Source organism: Labrus mixtus, chromosome 11, assembly GCF_963584025.1.
Source record: "Labrus mixtus chromosome 11, fLabMix1.1, whole genome shotgun sequence".
In the NCBI taxonomy this organism is placed as follows: domain Eukaryota; kingdom Metazoa; phylum Chordata; class Actinopteri; order Labriformes; family Labridae; genus Labrus; species Labrus mixtus.
In genome coordinates, this window is record NC_083622.1 from 13,453,297 (window position 1) to 13,473,995 (window position 20,699).

The 20,699-nt window shown below is 40.3% G+C and overlaps 3 protein-coding genes across 3 annotated transcripts; 2 read left to right on the top strand and 1 right to left on the bottom strand.

Annotated features, from left to right (window-relative positions):
- Positions 1-3,716: 3,716 nt before the first annotated feature.
- On the top strand, positions 3,717-14,898 carry gnl2 (G protein nucleolar 2). The gene is made up of 16 exons (XM_061050142.1): positions 3,717-3,940; positions 4,282-4,366; positions 4,474-4,568; positions 6,108-6,247; positions 8,902-9,086; positions 9,222-9,288; positions 9,398-9,556; positions 9,676-9,789; positions 10,596-10,724; positions 11,537-11,641; positions 12,031-12,189; positions 12,436-12,543; positions 12,658-13,157; positions 13,857-13,939; positions 14,174-14,247; positions 14,413-14,898. Exons 1-16 carry the CDS (start codon positions 3,877-3,879, stop codon positions 14,554-14,556), a joined length of 2,211 nt encoding a protein of 736 aa, XP_060906125.1. The 5' UTR covers positions 3,717-3,876; the 3' UTR covers positions 14,557-14,898.
- On the bottom strand, positions 14,892-16,781 carry dnali1 (dynein, axonemal, light intermediate chain 1). The gene is made up of 6 exons (XM_061050144.1): positions 16,560-16,781; positions 16,185-16,324; positions 15,938-16,107; positions 15,541-15,719; positions 15,136-15,300; positions 14,892-15,028 (listed from the first exon to the last, which is right to left on the bottom strand). The coding sequence occupies exons 1-6, from the start codon at positions 16,638-16,640 to the stop codon at positions 14,993-14,995; spliced, it is 771 nt and encodes a 256-aa protein (XP_060906127.1). The 5' UTR covers positions 16,641-16,781; the 3' UTR covers positions 14,892-14,992.
- Positions 16,782-17,125: 344 nt separating this feature from the next.
- snip1 (Smad nuclear interacting protein) lies at positions 17,126-20,367 on the top strand. The gene is made up of 4 exons (XM_061050143.1): positions 17,126-17,425; positions 17,602-17,731; positions 18,690-19,333; positions 19,449-20,367. Exons 1-4 carry the CDS (start codon positions 17,262-17,264, stop codon positions 19,705-19,707), a joined length of 1,197 nt encoding a protein of 398 aa, XP_060906126.1. The 5' UTR covers positions 17,126-17,261; the 3' UTR covers positions 19,708-20,367.
- Positions 20,368-20,699: the final 332 nt, after the last annotated feature.

Here is a 20,699-nt window from a genome sequence, read left to right on the forward strand (position 1 = left end):
CCAAATTTGACTCAAAGCAGAGACTCGGCATGTGAGCCAAGCTGAAATATTACCCACAAATGCACACATCCTCATGAACAGTTACAGAGAGCTTGAATGCTTTCCCAATTCCCACTGACTTGTCACACTAACCCAATTTTTCCTATTCTTTTCTAATTGTCTATTGTAGTTTCAAAACACTGTAGGACCTTACCTACTGAAATCTGCAACTGGCATTTCTCACCAAATAAGGGATACAACGGGGAAGAGTTATTAAAGCAAATGTCTAAAATTCCTGCCACAGTTTTATCAGAGCCTTCCAGAGAAACAGGGAGCAAATAGTAGCTTAATTGTGTTTTTTATTATGACTGTGTGTACCCTATAATTTTCAGACGCTGCAGTTTAACAACAAGCTGTAAATTTGTTATTTTTGTAAACGTGTTAAAATTTCAATCTTTTCCATTGAAGCAATCCTTGTTAAACATTGTATATTGTTTTTTTAATGTTAGTTTATTTTCCATTCTCTGTATCAGACTTGTTATTGCACCCTCACCTACCCCTCTCTCAGTGTTCTGACTTAGTGCAGCTGTTTGTAAGACTGATGTCCATTCAGATATGTAGCCCAAAGCTGTTTCAGTTCGTATTTCTTTGAAATATTTTAGACCAAAAATTATCTTTTGTCCTGTTCGGATCTGTTGGCTCTCCTTGATTGTACACTTCTGATGCCACTCCACCATTGTGCCACTACAGCAGGGCTAACAGCTGGAGATGGAGGGGCTCACATGGGGAAAAAAACATGTATGAATCATGTTTAGCGCTGTCCTGAGTGTGAACACAGACCTGAGAACAAAAAGCCCAGAGGAAGTTTGACTTCACTCTTTTTTCAAGATTTATTTTTGGGCTATTGTGCCTTTACTGTAGAGACAGGACAGTGGATAGAGTTGCAAATCAGGGATAGTGAGAGTGGAGAACGAAATGCGGGAAAGGAACCACAGGCCCCGCAAGGACAACAGCCTCCACACATGGGGCGAACAAACCAAGGACTAGACCACAGGAGTCATATAGTTTTCTAATATTATTCACTGTGAAATAATTTGTCAGTTTTACAAGAGGCAGACCTCTTATCATTTGTTTCATTTTGGAATTAGATTCTTAGGTTAAATACGTAAAGTCTGTAACCGAATCATCAATCTGTGCAGTCCTATACTTTTTTTTATCGAAGAGAGAGAGTGGGGAATGACATGCATACGGGAAAGGAGCCACAGGTTGGATTTGAACCAGGACCGCCTATGGGTCACCGCCGCCTCCATATCAACACAGGTGTCCTAATACAGCCGATGCCCCACTCCTTACAAATCCTGAGCTGTCAGTCAAAAATTGTAGAGCCTGATTAGCTGAATGAATAACAGCATGAAAGATTAATGATGTGACTTCACTGGTTTGCACTCCAAAAAAACAAACTCTACCTTCCAATTTCCACAGCTACAAGACCAAAGATGAGAGGCAACAAAGGCAAATTTTCACATCATCTGTCAAGGGTTCTCGCTCTAGCACCTTTATGGGAGGCCAAAAAACATGGAGCTCTCCCCCTTTTTTTTACCTTTTCATGTTATATGGGTCTGTAAAAGTGAGTGTGCAACAGAATTGTGTGTTGTGATGTAATACTGCTCCCTATAACAGCATTTTAGTGTGGTTGTTTAATTCAAAGTTGTTTTGAATGTATTTCTGTCTATATAAAAAACGAACAGAGTAGCCACCAGCTGATGCAATAAGAATAAATCTGCAACAGTATTGAAGTATTATTGTTCAAACGCAGGGGAAATATTGGATTTTCAACTTCTTGGAAAGAAAATGTGTTTTATATTTGTTCAAACTGCACATGTAACATGTCAAAAGTTTTATTGGTTTAAAATCGCTTTTTGCAGCGTGGTGGTTTTTTTTTTCTTCTGAGGGCATCAATCATAAATTGTGGTTTCTCTGTCATAGCTGGTGGACAGATGGTTTGTCCTTGTCTTGCTGCCTTCATGCATGCAAAAGCCAATTGATGCTTTACAATGAATGTGTTTTCTCCATGATGTTAGCGTCTTGTCGAACTGCATGCTCTCATGCAATTCAAGGTCACGCCAAGTTCAGCCAAACTGTTGATTCAGCCGCTGTAAAATGCACAACTGCTGAATAAAGACACAAGGACAGACAAAATATGCCCTGCATTCATTCCGATGACAGAATGACTGAGGCTAAACGGTGTTATTGAGGCTTTTTTCGCTGTTTCTTAGAAACAAGGGTCAGACTTATGGTAAAGATGGTAAGAATTTTGAAGTACAACTGCAACAGTTTGTGTTTAAATTGAAGTTGGCTTGAAATAAAGGGACTTGACATTGTTTGTTTCTCAATCCACAGCACAAGTATACTTTGTAAGACAGATTTCTATAGTGAAATGTAGATTTAAATCAAATGAAATATTTACATTAAATCCAAACATCTTCTTTTTTTCCCTTTTGTTGGGCTTTCTTCTGCTTTGATTTCAGTTTGAAGGAGGGGGGGGGTCCCACTTTCTGATCTAAAAAATAATTTATTGCAGTTGATTGCTGATGGAGTCAGTTCCAATTTCATTTGTATGAAAATGAACAGAGAACATTCCTCGGTCTCCCTGCTGTATAAACTGAAAAACTGGATGGCGCCTCTCAAGACCGGAGTAGATGAACTTGCCTACCTTGGCCCTGAGCCACACTTGTGTTACATACCGTACACACTGTGTGAGGGCAGCATCATCATCACAACCAGACAAACTCTGCCTTTCGTACTGGCCTTCTGAAGACCTGCATCAGTTGTCAGTTCAAATCTTTTTTCTCCTGTCACTATTGTTTTGAAATACTTGTCAAGGATGAAGCTTTTATCCTTCAAACAGAGTAATCACCTGTGCCTGTTCAATAATGGCAATTGATTGATTTGTTTTAAATACCTTTCAGGAGTACTTTGGCCACCATTTAGGGCCGCACCCTTTGTGCTTGAAGAACAAATATAATACAATGTTTTTCATTCTTTCCCTACCTGTAAATTTCTTTAGATGCAAGGAAAGGCCTTGTATCAGGATTTAGAAATTTATGTTTGTTAGACAATATCAAGAAACTATAATTTAACAGCCATATGAACAAAAAGATTGACCAAGCTTACTCCTCCTTTTGGCCTAAAAACATCCATTCATACCCCAGGACACTTTTTTCTAATGAAGTCTAATGAAGCCACCTATGGCCTTAATAATTGCCAAATAATCATTGCAGACAGTTGTCAATCAGGTCACCACACAGAAGGGCTACAATTAGTCTCATATATCGTGATTCTGATAGGCTGTGAGCATATGACATTACTCTAATAGAAACTGTGTTGCACCCTCTTCTGGAGGGACAGAACATAGCAACATTTGTACAAACATCAGATCTAGTTTGAATTCAGTCTTCATCATTTTTATCATAATTTCGATGTGACAGCAGCCTGACTCACTTTGTTTTTATGAAAGCACTTTTGCACATCTATTAGTGGAACTTTTTATTTTATTTTATAGTATTCATTATTTTAATTTAAAAATTAACATGACGTAGAAGTTATATTGTCATGCAAACGCCCAAACTTCTTAAAACCACACTATCATTGATACAGTTAGATTATTTCCACGTAACGTCGACCTCAGGTCAGATGGCGCTCGCTCCTCTGATTGGTTCTCGTCGCTGTCGCTCTCTTGATGACGTTCTTCCTTCTTCACCGCAACAACACGTGTGCGGTTCACAGTTTAGAGCTGAAGGGGAGAACCAGCGACTAAACTTCAGATTTAAGACACCGCCGTGTCGTGTGTCTATTCTTTTCTTATCCGCGGAAGGCTTTGCCGACTAAGCTTTCAAAATGGTGAAGCCACGTTTTAAGGGGAAGAGCTCGATAAACACCTCAACGTCCAGCAGCAACCCTGGTGAGCTAATCCCCGTTAGCATTCACGTTTGTTTACAGCTAATGCTAAGTGCTGCTTATTCTCTGAAAAGACAATTAAGGGTTGTCTTATTTTATGAATTTAACTAGTCAGTGTCTCTAAAATGTAGTGGGCAATGTGTAGAATACATAGTAGGGAGTGTGACTTTTACACTAACATGTTCTTGTGTACGTGGAGGAAAAGGCATTTCCAATATGACAGTTGTCAGCTCTAAGGGAAGGGTCTGTGTTTAGTGAATTAGTTAAGAGTATTGTCTCTTAAAATGAATGCATTCTGATTTAAAAATGATAATTAATGTGGAAAACTGTCAATTTGATCCACAGACCGAGCAAAAGGTGCAGGTGGGAGCAACATGAGGGACCGATCCACAATCAAGCGTCTGAATATGTACAGACAAAAGCAGAGATGGTAATTGGTGATACACTTTTTGCATTATTCTTTCGAGTCATTGTATGCCAGATTTTTTTTTGAGTGTCAATAGCATACATCAATAACTGCTGCGTTTCTGCTTTCAGTAACAACCGTGGACAAGTCATCAGACCTTTACAGTTTCAGTCCACAGTGGCTCCAGGGACAGTGGCCAGAGTTGAACCCAATATCAAGTGGTTTGGTAAGTGCACTTCCTTGTTTTTTATTGATTTCTTTTTTGTAGCAGTCTTGTTTGATCTGTGTTTTTTGTAGACCATATTACTAAATGTCATATTACTCAATCAATCAATCAAACTTTATTTATATAGCACCTTTCAGACAAATTAAATTGCAGTTCAAAGTGCTTAACAAGAGTGCAGAAAAGTTATTGACAAAAAGTAGTTTATAAAATCAAGACCAATGCACACCAATAAGAATTAAAAATAAAATATATGTATAAAAATAAAATACGACACATAAAAGCAACAGGATATTAAAATAAATACATAAGAGGAAAATATTTAAAATTGTCGTAGGATAAAAAAGACAATACAGTAATGTTAAGATTTGAATTGATATAAAACACTATATAAAAACCAGACTGAATAAAGTTTCAGTGAGTTTTAAGACTGCGTTTAAAAATCTCGATATTCTGGGCTCCTCTCAGACCCTCAGGAAGGTCGTTCCACAGTCTCGGAGCGTAACGGCTGAAAGCAGCATCGTCAAAGGTTTTTGTCCTGCTCTGTGGAACAACTAAGAGAGAGGAACTGGAGGATCTGAGGGGCCGTACTGGTTCATAAACTGAAATCATATCTGATAGGTAGTCTGGTGCAAGGCCATGTAATGCTTTATAAACTAATAAAATAATTTAAAAATCAACACGAAAACTAACAGGCAGCCAGAGTAAAGATTTTAAAACAGGTGTGATGTGTGCTCTCCTTCTGGTCTTACTAATACACTGCGTTCCTTATATAAAAACATCATCTTTTAGAGAGTGGCCGTGCAGATTATTTCAGATAAACTTGTGTCTTCATGGATTACGGATAAATGTGTATAAGGTTGGAGATGAGAAAGACAACACTGAAAACATGGATTTTTCTTGCTGAACAACTCGATGTTTGGGGTTCACGTTTATTTGACAGCTTGTTGTGATTTGAGTTGTATCATTGTGTATACAGTATAGTGAAGGAATTGAGAAAGAGATACATCAGGCCTTTTGGAATTTATGAGATCTATTGTGATTTTGTTTTGCCTTACAGCGTGTCCTTACAGCACGTGAGCGTCAGATATGGAGTTGCATCTGTGAGCTGAAGTTTGGCCCCCTGTGTTAACACAATCAAAGAACAACACTAAAATCATGGATATGGATGTTTTTAATGCAGCTCCATCTCCACTTTGTAAACCGACTAGGCATCTCTGAGCGAGAAAAGTGAAAGGAAAATCAAGAAAAAAGATTTGCTTCCAGCACATCGTTGATCTCCCTTGTTCTTTGTCCCTGGTCCATGTTGACAGACATGAATATAGAAACATTAAGATCAACCTGTTTTTGTTCCTCACGCTCGCACCACATGCTGTTAGGACAGAGAGAGAAATTGCGTAGTCGCAGGCATCACACAAAACATAGTCAGATACATGACATAAATCCACGATATGATGCGTCAGATTTTCTATCCCTGCACCCCTAGTAATTGGAACATGAAAAATCTTAACTTTGCGTCTTCATATTTCATCTGTATTTCAGCAAATACCCGTGTGATCAAGCAGTCGTCCCTCCAAAAGTTCCAAGAGGAGATGGGAGCAGTACAGAAGGATCCATATCGTGTTGTGATGAGACAGAGCAAACTTCCCATGTCCCTGTTGCACGACAGAGTCAAAGCCCATGTGAGTATGACAGGTTTACTCTGCTGTAAAATGATCTCTATTTTTAGGCCTTCTGTCTGTATAAAGGCTCTAGTCTCTCCAGAAGGTGTGCTTGGGTGTTGATTGTTTGAACTCTACACCTTTTTTTAAATGAATTTTATTAAAGGTATATTAGGCATGTAAAACTATGATGTTTTTATTAATCAGTGCAGAAGAAGAATCATGCCCCCTTTTTAACTCAGTAGTCTGGTGCTTTGGATTTTATGAGGTGAGGGGAGCATGAGGCTTCACTTTAATCCTCATTCAATTCTCACTTTGGCCCACTGTGACCCTGAGTGTGCTGGCTCCGCGCTTGGCATAAAGAGCTGCACTCTGCCAGACTTTGAATTCTCCACCTCATAACCAACGCAGATTCAAATAAGATCCAGTTCTTCTTGTTCCCTTCCAATATTTCATTGGACATGTTTCAGTCTTTTTGTCTACTGTTTTCCTGCATGAATTTGAGAGCTTTTTTGAATTTTGAAACAACTAAAGAAACAGATTTCTCTTTTTAAGGGACCAATATGTAAGCTATCTACTAAATCAAATCATGAACCTTAATTTATCATCAGACATTAATAAAACATTCTATGTTGGAGTGCTGGTTTCTCAGTCAGCCATTATGTCCTCCTTCCCGGTTTAGATTCTGGTCCTGAATGTTCTGTTTATGTTTTGACCAGAGGAGGTAGGCGGTTTTAAGGCCCCCCCACACGGCCGTTGTGGACTTCCTTTGGTTTGCCAGGCAAATTTCACGTGTTGCAGCGATGGAAACGGGCAGGAACTGGTTCAGATAGCCTCTGCATTTTCTAATAAGCTCCACGAGCAGAAACGTGGTCAAACGAGGATAAATATTGGCAATGATTTTGAAAGATGGAGTGAGATTAGATCACAGAAATGTCTCAAGACCGATACAGAGCTGGCTAAACACTGAAGCTTCAGTGTCAGCGACTTGGCAACCTGCTTGAACATCGACTCTAGGAGGGAGGAGACAGATCCCTCCAATGTTTTTAATTTGGACTGCAGTAAACTTTTAAACACTAGGTGTCAGGGTTACATATTGCTCCTTTAATAGTTATGTTAAGTTATGTTTCGTTACAGATGTTACTATTCAAAGTATATTGACATGTCAGTGTAGCATACATTCTCATCATTCAGAACATTATTTTTTCTCTCCATCCTTTACATATGGGCTTATAGCTCTTTCATGACCCTGCTGTTTTTGATAAGCCACTTTTTTCAACAGATGCCACTCCGTCTTAATGTCTGGCAGTTGAACCCGAGGTTTAATACCTTTTTGGTAAAGTCCTGGACGTGCTTTTTCAAAAATTCAGGGAGCTCTGTAGACAATCTTGGCAACCTGAAGCCTTGAGCGGCGTTGTTTCTGACCAACCTTGTAAACTTCAGTCCTCGCTCATCTCGTGGCAGTGTCCTAATACAGATATGGTTTGTGATTCAACTGCCCTGGAACATTTAATACGCCCTGGCACAGACTTATTGGCTGTTTTATTGGCGTCTTTGTTGCATATTTGGGTGTTCTGTTTATTGTTTGGATTAGTTCTGTGATAATGTTTGAGGCCCCTGGACGGACTGTAGCAGAGGAGTGTATTAGGATTGCTCAAACAAACTGTTATCTGTTAAACACTAACAGTTTCCAGGTCACCACTTGTAACTTATGTTAAGTTGGCAACTAATTCTCTGCCTTTGGTCGACATCAGTGGCAACCACTTTAAAACATAACAATAAACAACAAGATGTGCAGCCAACATGTTTTATTTTTGATGTGTGGCAATAATGTGTGGATGTTGTTGCTTCAGGGTGAGCCTGAGCCTTGGTACGATATCTCTGTCTATAATCATGAATCACTTCTGCAGTATATCTGAACATTAATCTGAAGGACACTCTAAACCTTCACTGTGGTCGATATTATTTAAATGCAAAATGTTTCAGCTACTTGAAGGGCAACTTTCAGTAGGTACATTTTTTTCCCAAAATTAATAAAACATGTCTGTGCGTGGCTGTCGTCAAGGCCAAAACCTGACTTCATGTTTGTTACATGTAGGGCCCGACCGAAATGGGATTTTTGGGTCCAATCCTGAAATCGATATTGGGGTGACAAAAGATCCGATACCAATATATCTGTCAATATCTTTCTTAGATCTATGTTCGATCTATAGACATGTATTGCTTTGATTAACAGGTGACAGGTTTCCTCGCTCTTGACTTGTTTTCATGTGGACTGACCCCGTTGAACCACAAAATCAACTTCATTGCTTGATCACTCTGAGTACATTTGGTCTCATACTGCAAATTTTCACAATTAATAGGAAAGTAAACGCATCAGACTCAGTGTGTAAAGGCCTATATTTAGTTGAAAATATATTTTCTAACCCATTTTCCTTCACATTGAGGAAGAATCCTACATCTACTTATCTTAATATACAGCCAGTGTTGTTTGAACATGTAGCAGTTTTACTTAAGAAATCACAAAATTCTATCAAATCTGAATGAAACTTTTCTAGATATCACCGTTCCTTATCTTTCACAAACTATTCTCAACAGTTTTAGTGTTGTTTTTTAAAAACATGCAGATAGAGGTGTATATCTACATCCTTTTCCTTTTGTCTCTCTACTTTTAGAACTCTAAGGTCCACATTTTAGACACAGAGGGTTTCGAGACCACATTTGGGCCCAAGGCTCAAAGGAAGAGGCCCAGTCTGGTGGTGGGGGACGTAAAGGACCTCCTAGAACAGGCCGAGGCCTCAGCTGAGACCTACAATGCAGACAAAGACAAAGACCTGGTGACCGAGGACACAGGGGTCCGGTAAGACCTTCAGATTCTATAATGGATCGAGTCTACTGGCTACTCTGACTGGCCAGAGGCGAGGTCTCTCACGTTTCATATTTAAAGGTTAAAAGAAGTCGCTTTTTAATCCATTGTAATTCCATTTTCAAACAGGGAGGAGGCCCGTGAGGAAATCTTCAAAAAGGGTCAGTCCAAGAGGATTTGGGGAGAACTTTACAAGGTACCCTTTCTGTTCTCCTCTCCTTAGAGTTCATTGAAGGAAAATTGGTTGGTACATTGAAGTGTTACAGGGTCCTTACCGGACATACCTGACTGTTTCATATTTGTAGGTAATCGACTCATCGGATGTCATCATCCAAGTGCTGGATGCTCGGGACCCCATGGGAACACGCTCCAAGAGCATAGAGGCATATATGAAGAAGGAGAAACCTTGGAAACATCTCATCTTTGTTCTTAACAAGTGTGATCTCATCCCCACCTGGGTCACGGTACGACATTTACAACACATTCATCAAATGTGACTGTGTGGCTTTTTTTGGTATTGAACTTTGTGTGTGTGTGTGTGTGTGTGTGTGTGTCTTTTTGTTTCTGCTCAATTTTGAACCAGAAACGGTGGGTCGCTGTTCTGTCACAGGAGTACCCCACACTGGCTTTCCATGCCAGCCTCACCAACTCGTTTGGAAAGGGCTCCCTCATCCAGCTGCTCAGGCAGTTTGGAAAGGTAGGATCAGCTTTTTAAACCTGTTAGGTTTGTTCTGTTTGTTGTTTTGTACCGTCTGAGGTCAAAACTGTAACTGTCTCTGTGAGTGACACATTTCTGTCAATAGCTGTAAAAAAGAATGAAATCCTTCATAATAAACCCAAATTTAGAATCAATGGCTTCAGTCTAAAAGCATCCCTTCAGATATTTGATTACAAATAAAGAGTTCCTTAATACTCATTCTGCACTAATAAACTTATAACTTTTGTTGAAATGGTTTATCTCTCTCTACCACCAGACCTGAACACACAGGGTTGCTTAGCAGCCGGGTAATGTAGCATGTTTTGTGAAAGCTGGAGCATTAAAGATCCAGATACATTTTAAATGTAATGTTCTCGTTAGAGTTAATATTTCTATTCAAAGAGGCTTTTATGAGAGAGTCACTAAACTTTGTTTTTCCTTGTAAAGAATTTCTCTGTTGGACCACTTTCACCAAGAAGTCTGAATATAACGAGGCAAAAACAAACCTTCTCTAAAGCCGCCCATCTTGGGACATAAAATAAAAGATAGTTGTAATTATTTATTTTAAAGGTTTACATCTTCATGATCATCTTGGCCACATATAAAGATCCCTTTTAAAGATATCCTTTAGTATGTGTTTTGAACAAACTACACTGAAGTTTTGGACTGATGACAAATTCCCTTTTTTTTTTTCTTTGGTAAGGGAAACAGCCTGATCTGAAGTTACTCCTGTGAAGTGAGGACAGGCTGAGGCCGTCGTTCAGGAAACACAACATTCTCTGACTGTCATTTCTTTCCCTTCACAGCTCCACACAGACAAGAAACAGATAAGTGTGGGATTCATTGGCTATCCTAACGTAGGAAAGAGCTCGGTCATCAACACGCTGCGGTCGAAGAAGGTCTGCAATGTAGCCCCCCTTGCAGGAGAAACAAAGGTAAAGTCTTAGCTCCTTCTCAACAATGCAGACTCAATGTAAACCTTTGATATGCAACATCCCACACAGAGAAATAGAAGTCCACTCTGAAATCTGAAAGATTGAATACTGTTTGGTTGTCAGTTTCTCCGAAGGCTGTGCAGACTTTGAATAAAGAACGTAAACAAACTTACATACAGATTTAGAAGCAAAGAAGGGACATTAGTAGAGTGATGTGATCGTGCTTTGCCTTATTGTGATTGCGCCCTAAACTGTATAACTGATAGAGAAAAAATACATTTTATCTTCAATTGGATCTCACTCTCTCTGGCTGTTTTATTGTATTTGAAAACCCTGAATACCCAAAGCAAGGTCAAGGGGAAATACTTTTGTTCTTTCATGCATCACAAAAGCTGTGAACTTCGACCGCAGCAGAGGGGAGAGTTTCTTACGCACCTATCAATCTGAATCTTAAGTGCCTGTTGTCAGCACTTCCTACTTACCTATTCCATGATTGTTACCAAGTACTCAACTGTAGGAAAGCCAAACAAACTTGCTCGCTGAGGAACAATCGTGACCATGGTTACTTCCTTTAGTTAGAATTCATGTTTGTTATTTTCATGTGAGATGTTACATATGATGTGTTTCCCTGATGAAACAATCATGGGGGTTAAAAGTTGTTTGTAGCATCAGGGGAGAAGAGAGAATAAAGAGTTGAAGTCTTCACTTTGCTCTACCACAAGACTATTTTCTTAATATTAAGCTGACTTTGTTATCAAACTGAAATGATTCGACCGCACAGCCAACATTGATCTTCTTCCTTGGGCTCAAAGGTGTGGCAGTACATCACTCTGATGAGGCGAATCTTCCTCATCGACTGTCCTGGTGTCGTCTACCCTTCAGAAGACAGTGAAACTGATATCGTATTGAAAGGAGTGGTACGTATCGTATATTATTTTCTCATTTTTATCAAGATTTCAGCTTTGCATACCTCTGTTAACTCCAGTGCCATACACTAGAGGTGAATCAAAGTTCATCCTCCACAGCCCTGAAAAACAGCAGAAGTAATTCAGGATAATCCACCGACTGTTAATGTGGCATTTTTGACGGCTTGAGTATCTCCAGCAGAATGATGAAAGGATTGCTATAGCTAACACCAGACTGTTTTAAAAAATGCCGTGATCAGCTCGGATTCTAATCCTCCTGGTCCTTTTTCCAAGATCCGAGGTTTAGCATGTAGGCCATGCAGTCTCCGTAACTGAAAGGTTGCAGCCTCATATTTAGTTTTTTTTAAATGCACGCCCCTGTCTTCACCTTCCTCTCAAAGGTTCAAGTGGAGAAGATCAAGTGCCCAGAGGAGCACATCGGGGGCGTACTGGAGCGGGCCAAGCCTGAATACATTCAGAAAACCTACCGCGTCCCTACTTGGAACAACGCTGAAGACTTTCTTGAGAAGCTAGCACTTCGTTCTGGGAAACTTCTGAAGGTCTGGATGTCTTTGTTTGTATTTTCTTGTTAAAAAAATTGACATACTTTTCATTTCATGATCAGTACGAGTAATATTCTCAGTAAAGCAAGGTATTTTGTTTGTCCGTTTTATAAAGTACAGGACAGTGTCTTAAAAGTAAAAGCATCTGCCATTATGTGCTTTATTTTGGAAAGCTGTCAGTCATAAACGTGAACAACTCATTTTAAATACCAAGCCTGAGCAATGTATTCTTTCTTCTGACAGGGCGGGGAGCCAGATCTCTCCACTGTCTCCAAAATGGTGCTGAATGATTGGCAGAGGGGACGTATCCCCTTCTTTGTGAAGCCCCCTGGACCTGAAGGGGATCAAGAGGTATGAGTTTGTCTGACTTTTCCACCTGTGCAATTCCATTTAATGATGTTTCTTGCTATGCTAACCTGTGCCCTCTGTGTCAACTTACTTTTTTTGTAACTGCAATGTTTCCAGGACAAGGAGGTGTTGGCAGTCAAAGGACCCTCAGACATGGTTGAGAATGTCCAGGAGGAACAGCTCGACAATCCTGATGCCACCTCAGAGGAACACAAGAAACAGCAGCAGCAGCAGCAGAAAGAGAAGGAGCAAGTCCAGAAGATTCTGTCTAACGTTCGACAGAACTTTGGAAAGATCAACGTGGCACCCGAGTTCAGCGAGGAAGACTTGGTTCCCGTGGAGATGCCCGACCTGGGCATGGCTGATTACTCCGGTTCTGATGGCGAGGAGGACGCTGAAGAAGAGGACGGTGAAGAAGAGGACGGGGAAGACGAAGACGAGACCAAAGTTAAGCCAGCCGATGGTGAGACTGAGGTCCCAGAGCCTTCAACGACTCCGACTGGAAAGGCAGACGGCAACAAGAATCCACGCGCGGTGGTTCGCGAGTTAGACGCGAAGATCGCAAAGTACAAGCAGTTCCTGGACCGAGCCAAATCCAAACGCTTCTCTGAAATCAGGTCCGTCTGCTCCCATCCTAACCTAACTTTAACATTATGTATTATGCATTGTTTGAATATGTCTTATCCAGTAAAGTAGCACACATTTGTGAGACAGATAGATTTTTTTTTTTTAGGAGGTTGTTGCTAGCTATCCTTTAACCTCCTGGAGGACAAGCAGTTGTCACTTCTAACTTCCTGATTAGAGACCCCAACGTTCCTTGTTTTTTTTAAGCTCCTGTGAGGAGGTTCAAGCTGGTGAGGAAAGAAGCCTCTCTGAGATTTAAAAAAAATGAGACCATCAGTGTAAAGATTAACTATTTATGTGTTTATTTGGGCTACTCCATCAGGGTAGGTGTCAGACAAAGTGATAAACAGTGAACTGTTAAAAACATTTTCCACTGAAATTATTCTCCATAAGGTATACTCTTGCCTTTGAAATGGGTGCAGGATGAGGTTTTGTGCTAAGAAACATTCCTTAAAATGTTAAGAACAAAATCAGCAAAGAAAAGAGAGGTATCGATTTGTCCACAGGGGGCGCCAAAATCAAACCAAACCAAAGTTCCTCACAGGAGCTTTAATCTGCATATCCTCTTGTTGAAATTCAGCCCATACATGCAGCCCAAAGTGTAATTAAATTGCTGATCCTTTCTTCAGATCCCAACTGGTTTGAAATGTTTTCTTGAGTAATGAATTGCTTTCTTTTTTTTCATCACACAGGATACCTAAGGCACTCTCTGACAAAGTGTTCACAGACATGAAGACTAAACAAGTGGCAGCAGCTAAACAAGCACAGATGAAAGGTAGTCAACATGTTTGTCAAGACCTTGTATGGTGCTGAATGTCAAATCATTTATTCACAAAAAACATTGCACCATTTCTCAGAACTACGTTAACAAAAACCCACGCATGCCAACTCACTGGTATGATGGTGCATTTCCCAGAGTTTAACCAGGAGTCATACAACCAGGTCAAGTTGATTTTAAAATCACCCAGCCACTTAACATCAGATCTGTTATTCTTCTGTTTGACTTCAGCTGCAAACCAGAAGAAGGGGAGAGCCGGGGATGACGAGGAGTCCACCCAGGCGCGCAGACTGACATCCAAACAGGTATGCAGTGTTTGCTCTCTCTGACGTCAAACAGATCGCTCTGCCTGGACAAGATAAATGTCTATTCATCTAACTGATGTAATAGGTTTCAAAAAAAAAAATGAAACGCTCTGATTAAATTTTTTAACGGAATCATTTTTCTGTTTCTGCTTTATGTCTTCACAGAGAAGAGCGATGGACCGTGCAAAGAAAGCAAAGAAAGTTGGTGTGCGCTATTACGAAACGCACAACGTGAAAAACAAGAACAAGAACAGAAAGGCCCCGGCTTCATCCACAGAGGGCCACAAGGCTAAAAGATCGAAGCACTAGAGAGAAGTCTTTAAAGGCAACATGTAATGATTCTTTCATTTAAATTAGCCCAAAAAAGGACATATTAATGGAATCAAGGAGTTGAAAGACGGTGGACTTATAACAGGTGTGTATAAAGGGTTTTATCAAGTAGCCACTTGATGCCTTATCCTGACCGCGTGTCCCTCTCGGAACAAAAACTGCCTTCTCAACTTTTTCTCCCCTTCAACCAATAACTGTGTTTGAATGACTTTTCATTCATCATAAACACGTGTGATGCTCTCTTGATGTTCAAGAGATGTGTACAGTACTTGAGCTGTACTTGTCATGTCATGCTGTTGGAATAAATGAAACTCTTTCTGATTACACTGTGGAATTTACTTTGATAGATATTTAAAAACAAGACAAACGTCACATTGTGTGCAGTCAAATGGCCACTCTGTTATTGATGGTGGTGTTACTTCTTTGGTGTGATGATCCCTTCCAGTTGGGTCTAAAGAGGAAAACAAAATAAGAACATTAACATCATAACCACATCCAATACAGGAACAAGTGCAGGGGGGAGATATATTTCTGTGGTATGAAGCCTTGAAACGTCACCTTGAGCTGCAGGTTGGTTCTCTTGAGCAACTGGATCTGTTCCACGTGCTTCTTCTCTTCAATCTGTCGCCTTTCAGTTTCTCGTTTTTCAATGGCGTCACATTGAGACTTGAGTTCGTTCAGTTGCTTCTTCAGCTCCAGTTTCTCATCTTCAAGATCAGTAATCTAGGTGTTTGAAGTTTATTAAAATGCAGGATCAGTGATGTTAAGACCAAACATTATTTTAGAGGAATGCTGCCCTCTGCTGGATACTGAACCGAATAGCATTTGATAGTTATGCCTTCAGCTTCTGTGGCAAATACTGTATATTCTCTATACTATCGATGGATGCCAATATTGGCAAACATTCCACATTTGTATGCTATCTATTGTTGCTAAACACAACAAAAAAGTGAATGTCCTTACTTTTTTCTCCATGTCAACTTTTCCCTGCTCTGACTGAAGGGCTTTCCTTATACCAAAGGCCACACTGCTTTCATACAGAGTCTGGTAGGCAGCAATAGTCATTTGAATCTCATCTCTGACCCGCAAGAGCAGCAGGCCGCTCTCAGCACAGTTGATGGTCACCTGTCTGATGAGCTCATCTTAAAGAAACAGAAAACGAGTAAATGCAACAGTGACATATTTGAGGAGAAAAATGTGCTTTCAGTGGGATACAAAATGCTTCAGAAGAAAGCTGTATGGCAATGAAATTTAAGCCATGTGTACACAAAAAAACTGGTTCAAATTCTTGTTCTTTGATCCTCAATCCTTGTCAACACAATAGCCTCAGTGATCACAAATATCAGAGCCTCCTTCTCACCAAAGCACTGAGAATAGAGCTCCCTGCGGACAGGGCAGATTCCGGTCTGTCTGGCCTGCCTTTGTTGCAGCTTTGTGTCCAGCAGCTCCTCCAGGTGAATAACATCTGTTCTTGTACAAGGTGCACTGGACACTTGCTGCACCCACAGCTGGGTTCCGTCAGTCCATTCCCTGCAATAACAGAAGTTTAGATAAACTGAGTGGCTTGAGCTTAATGAATGACACACTGTAGATGGATGCAACTGTACCTGGGTGGAAGGATGGCGTTTAGGATCTCCTCATCTTCCTGCTTGGTGGTGTCAGTAGAGGTGGGTTTTGATTTTGGAGGTGGTGGAACAGGGGTAGACTGTTCCCCCACCTGCTGTGGACTCACTTTTAAAGGGCGCCCCTGTTGTGAAAAGTACTTCATGTTACACAATGAACCAACTTTCTTTGCCTATCTGAAATACATGATACAGTATATTCATCATCATTTAATAACTTTTAAAAGCTTTGGGGATTGAAAGATGTTGGTAAAAAAACATAGAAACAGCAGCATTTATAGCAGGAATATCTGTACGCCATCATGTCAAACTTTTACCACTAAACGTCGACTAAAACTCGGCTGGTGTTACTAAACTTACCTTTGGTGATTTTCTGTCAGTGCTTTTGCTGATCAAAACTGGATTGTCGTATTTGAGGAGAGATTCGGCTGGTGGAATCATCTTTTTCAATCTGATAATTTGAACAAAATAAAACTAGAAACTCCTTTGGTCTGTGATTCAGCTACAGGGATATCGCTGCTGTTTCAAAATATGCTATTCTTGCTCACTGTTTGTGTTGTCATAGCAACAGCGTCCCAGCGTTCCTTCTCAGTTTGACCGTCTGGAATCAGTGGTTAGATTAATATTTAGTGGTTTTGTATTTTTTTTGGTCAATGCGCCACACATGCATGCTTGTCAGCTCATTTTTCGAGTATTATGTTGCATCGTTTATTTTTTGGTAAAATAATATATATATATATATATTTTTTAAAGCACTACAAAAGACGACAGCTAATGACAATACGAATGTTCGCTTTTTTATCATTATTATATAACATTCTTAAACGTTTGTTAAAAAATATATATATTTAATTTGTTTTCAAGTAACCGAGAAGGAACACACGGAACGATTTACAGTAATCCAGCCGAGATCATTTCTGAGTGAACCGCCGGAAGCGGAAGTTCGTAGTTTGCGCAACAGACAAAGTTTATTGTCGCGACGTGTTTTGAGTTTCTCTTTGTTTTTGTAAGGACGCAGATGTAAGTTTGGTCTCAACGCGATTGTATTAGTTTACACACTTTATGATGACCAAAGAAAAGCGACATAGGAGGAGGGAATCTCCCGAGCGGGAGTCCAAAGTGAAGATTAAGCAGGAGAAACTGAGCCCGGAAAGGCCACAGACATCGCGCCGCTCTCGATCCAGATCCGCTGGCCACTCGAGTCCACCGAGGAGACGAAATAGCAGGTAATTTCGATTTAATGCCATCATCTTACGATTTGTCCCACTTATTCTAGTTGTTTACCTGAACAGAAAAGATAAGTGTGCCATCATAAACATCGCTTATAGTCGGCAACGTGGCTGTGTATAAGATCTGTTCAATGTCTTGTAAACAGTCTATTTCTGTGTTCTTCTTTCTGTAGGTCACCTGTAAGAACGAGAGACCGCTCTCCAGGTAGAAGAGACACTTCTCCAGGTAGACGAGGCAGCAGGTCGCCCAGAAACAGGAGGAGTCGAAGTCCTCCTCGCGGTGCTGATGTCAAAGTAAAACGGGTGCGTCAAAATAAAATACATACACGTTATCAAGATTAAGCAGTTTCAGCTACTAAAAGACCGGTTATTGTGTTTGTAAAAAGAAAAGGATAACTTCTCATCATAATTATTTTTTAATTTTTACATTATATTCTATTTTACTGGACACTTTACACACTGACACTTTACACTGTTTACATTACTCTATATTTTATATTTTGTACATTCAAATAATTCTTTTTTTATTTTTTACAATATATTCTATTTTACTGTGTATATGTGTATTAGTAATTTGAGTGTTTATTGCATGGCCTTGCGGAACAGTCCTTACATTTCACTGCACATCTGTATGAACATGTGACAAATAAAAATCTTGAATCTTGAATCATCAAATACAGTTTTAGGCATCCAACAACAAAGGAGTCCAATAAGCTGTGCTTTATGGTTATAGTTTAAACAGATAACACAGTTACCAAAGGGTTTACATCTGCTGCTTTCTCGAGATATGTTTTTATAATGTTTAATAATAATAATAACAATTAAATGATAAAACTTTATTTTAAAGGGACACACTATGAATAGAGTTTACAAAGTGGATGTGTGCAAACAAAAGCAAGACAAGAACAGTTCAGACAAAATAGCCTTTAGTCAAGATGATAAAATACAAAAAAAACAGGATTTAAAAGACAGAAGGATGAAAATAGGAAAAATTAATGAACATTATATCTTAATTAAAATAATTAAGCACTCCCATGTGTCATAATAAGGATGTTGTAGCTATCATTATACTTACAGTAAACTTACATCCATGTTATAAGAGACTCATGACAGTACAACCATATCTATAGAGTCATCAGTGTAAAGTGCAGATACCATAATGGCTGCTTTTCAATCATATCCGTCTGACAATATAACCCCTGAAATGATTTTAATTTTAATTAATTTTAATTTAACCTTCTTTTTTCTAAATATCCCACAGGAACGGGAGGAGTCTCGGGCGAGTGGTGATGAGAGGAGGAGAAGAAACAACCCACCAGAAGAGAGACGGAGCAGGTGGGAATCAGACAGGCCGCAGAACACAGACCGGGACAGAGACCACAGTGGAGACAGAGGCCGCAGCGGCGACAGGGACAGGGGCCGCAGCGGGGAGAGGGACCGAGACCGCAGCGGAGACAGGGACCGAGACCGCAGCGGAGACCGACACAGAGGCCGTGGCGCATTTGCCGCCCAGCAAGCCGAGCGACAGCAGAACAACCAGCGGCGCAGGGAAAACCGCCAGCGCCGCGAGGAAAACCAAGAGGAAGATTTCGGAAGGTCAGAGGAAGGAGATGACGACTCCAATCCCGCTCCTGCTGAGATGGAGAAGCCCAACTTTGGGCTGTCCGGGGCGCTCACAGAAGATACAAACACATTCCGGGGGGTGGTGATCAAGTACAACGAGCCACCCGAGGCGCGCATTCCCAAACGCAGGTGGCGACTGTACCCTTTCAAGAATGACGAACCCCTTCCTGTGATGTACATTCACAGACAGAGTGCCTATTTGTTGGGGAGGCAGAGAAAAATTGCTGATATCCCCATTGACCACCCATCCTGCTCAAAGCAACATGCAGTATTCCAGTACAGGTAAGTAAAACAGTCATGTCTTATGTCTTAAAATGTGTCATCTTTAGTCTGTCGCATAAAACCTGGAAGATTTCTTTAGAGTAAATCTCTGCCTTTCTGTCTCTGTTTTCCGCAGACTGGTGGAGTTCACACGAGCAGATGGCACCTCTGGACGCCGGGTACGGCCTTACATCATTGACCTGGGCTCGGGCAACGGCACCTACCTGAACAACCAGCGCATCGAATCCCAGCGGTATTACGAGCTCAAAGAAAAGGACGTGATCAAGTTTGGCTTCAGCAGCCGCGAGTACGTCCTCCTGCACGAGTTCTCAGACACAGCCGAGGTGGACGCCAAGCAGCAGGAAGACGAAGAGGACGAGGGCCTCGACGAGTAAATAGCTCTCACACTCTCTTTCGCCCGTGTTCATTCAGGCTTAGATAACATCATCGACCTAATAACGGACAGTTGTTTCTGCAGGGAATGAAACAATGTATTGATGGTTAATAGTGGACTACCCTAAAACGATGGAACACAGCTTGTTTGTATTTTATGTAATTACCGAACTATTGCTTAAACCTGCCACAACTGTCTCCAGGAAGACTCCCTATTCTCAGGTTGTTTGTGTAACGTCAGAGGGATGCATGACTGACCTCACAGCAGACAGTGCCCACAACATAAAGTGCTTGGTGCTAGATAGAGATATCTCGCCAAGTGAAATAGTTTATTATATTTTTGGATTACAGCACTGAGTGCAACGTTTAGCTGAATAATCATCTCTTGTTTTCTGTCTTTGGGCTATAGATGTCATCGTACATGATATGTGGAATGTGAACTCTAGATTCATGTTATTAAGCATCGTGATGGAGTTAAACTTTACAGATATTCAACTTAGAATGATGTTGCCTTTTTTTTTTTTTTTTTTGCTTTGTAGTGCAGGGACAAAAGTTGATACTGTTGTGTGTTTAAAGACTTCCCCTTCGTTTGTCTTTACTGAAGCCCACAACATTTATAGTCAATGTCCTTTTATGTATTGTAAATAAAGACCGTAAAAGTTTGCAGTCTCCTGAGTTTTTATATACAGTCTGAAGAATTGTGTACATGAATGCAGATCTTTTTATTGTTCTCAACAAACAGCAGATATGAAGATTTAAGTATTTAAATAAAATAAATACATTTTGGAAGCTTTTTAATTTAGATGGATAGATAGATAGATGGTCCTTTGCAGGAAATGACACCGTCACAGCAGCAACTGCAATCACAGTCAAGACAACATTGTTATTTATTTTATTATTATTATTTTTTTTTTGGCTTAATTTAGTAAGTCAATGTAAGAAAGTGAAATCAGAATAAATTCCGACTTTAAAAGGAAAGATTCACCGATAGGAA

Coding starts and splice junctions, on each gene's coding strand:
- gnl2 (XM_061050142.1), top strand. CDS start 3,877: ATGGTGAAGCCACGTTTTAAGGGGAAGAGCTCGATAAACACCTCAACG. Junction 6,248..8,901: donor ACGACAGAGTCAAAGCCCAT/GTGAGTATGACA, acceptor CTCTACTTTTAG/AACTCTAAGGTCCACATTTT. Junction 11,642..12,030: donor ATATCGTATTGAAAGGAGTG/GTACGTATCGTA, acceptor TTCCTCTCAAAG/GTTCAAGTGGAGAAGATCAA.
- dnali1 (XM_061050144.1), bottom strand. CDS start 16,640: ATGATTCCACCAGCCGAATCTCTCCTCAAATACGACAATCCAGTTTTG. Junction 16,325..16,559: donor CTGACAGAAAATCACCAAAG/GTAAGTTTAGTA, acceptor TTTTCACAACAG/GGGCGCCCTTTAAAAGTGAG. Junction 15,301..15,540: donor AAGTTGACATGGAGAAAAAA/GTAAGGACATTC, acceptor TCAAACACCTAG/ATTACTGATCTTGAAGATGA.
- snip1 (XM_061050143.1), top strand. CDS start 17,262: ATGATGACCAAAGAAAAGCGACATAGGAGGAGGGAATCTCCCGAGCGG. Junction 17,732..18,689: donor CTGATGTCAAAGTAAAACGG/GTGCGTCAAAAT, acceptor AATATCCCACAG/GAACGGGAGGAGTCTCGGGC. Junction 19,334..19,448: donor CATGCAGTATTCCAGTACAG/GTAAGTAAAACA, acceptor TGTTTTCCGCAG/ACTGGTGGAGTTCACACGAG.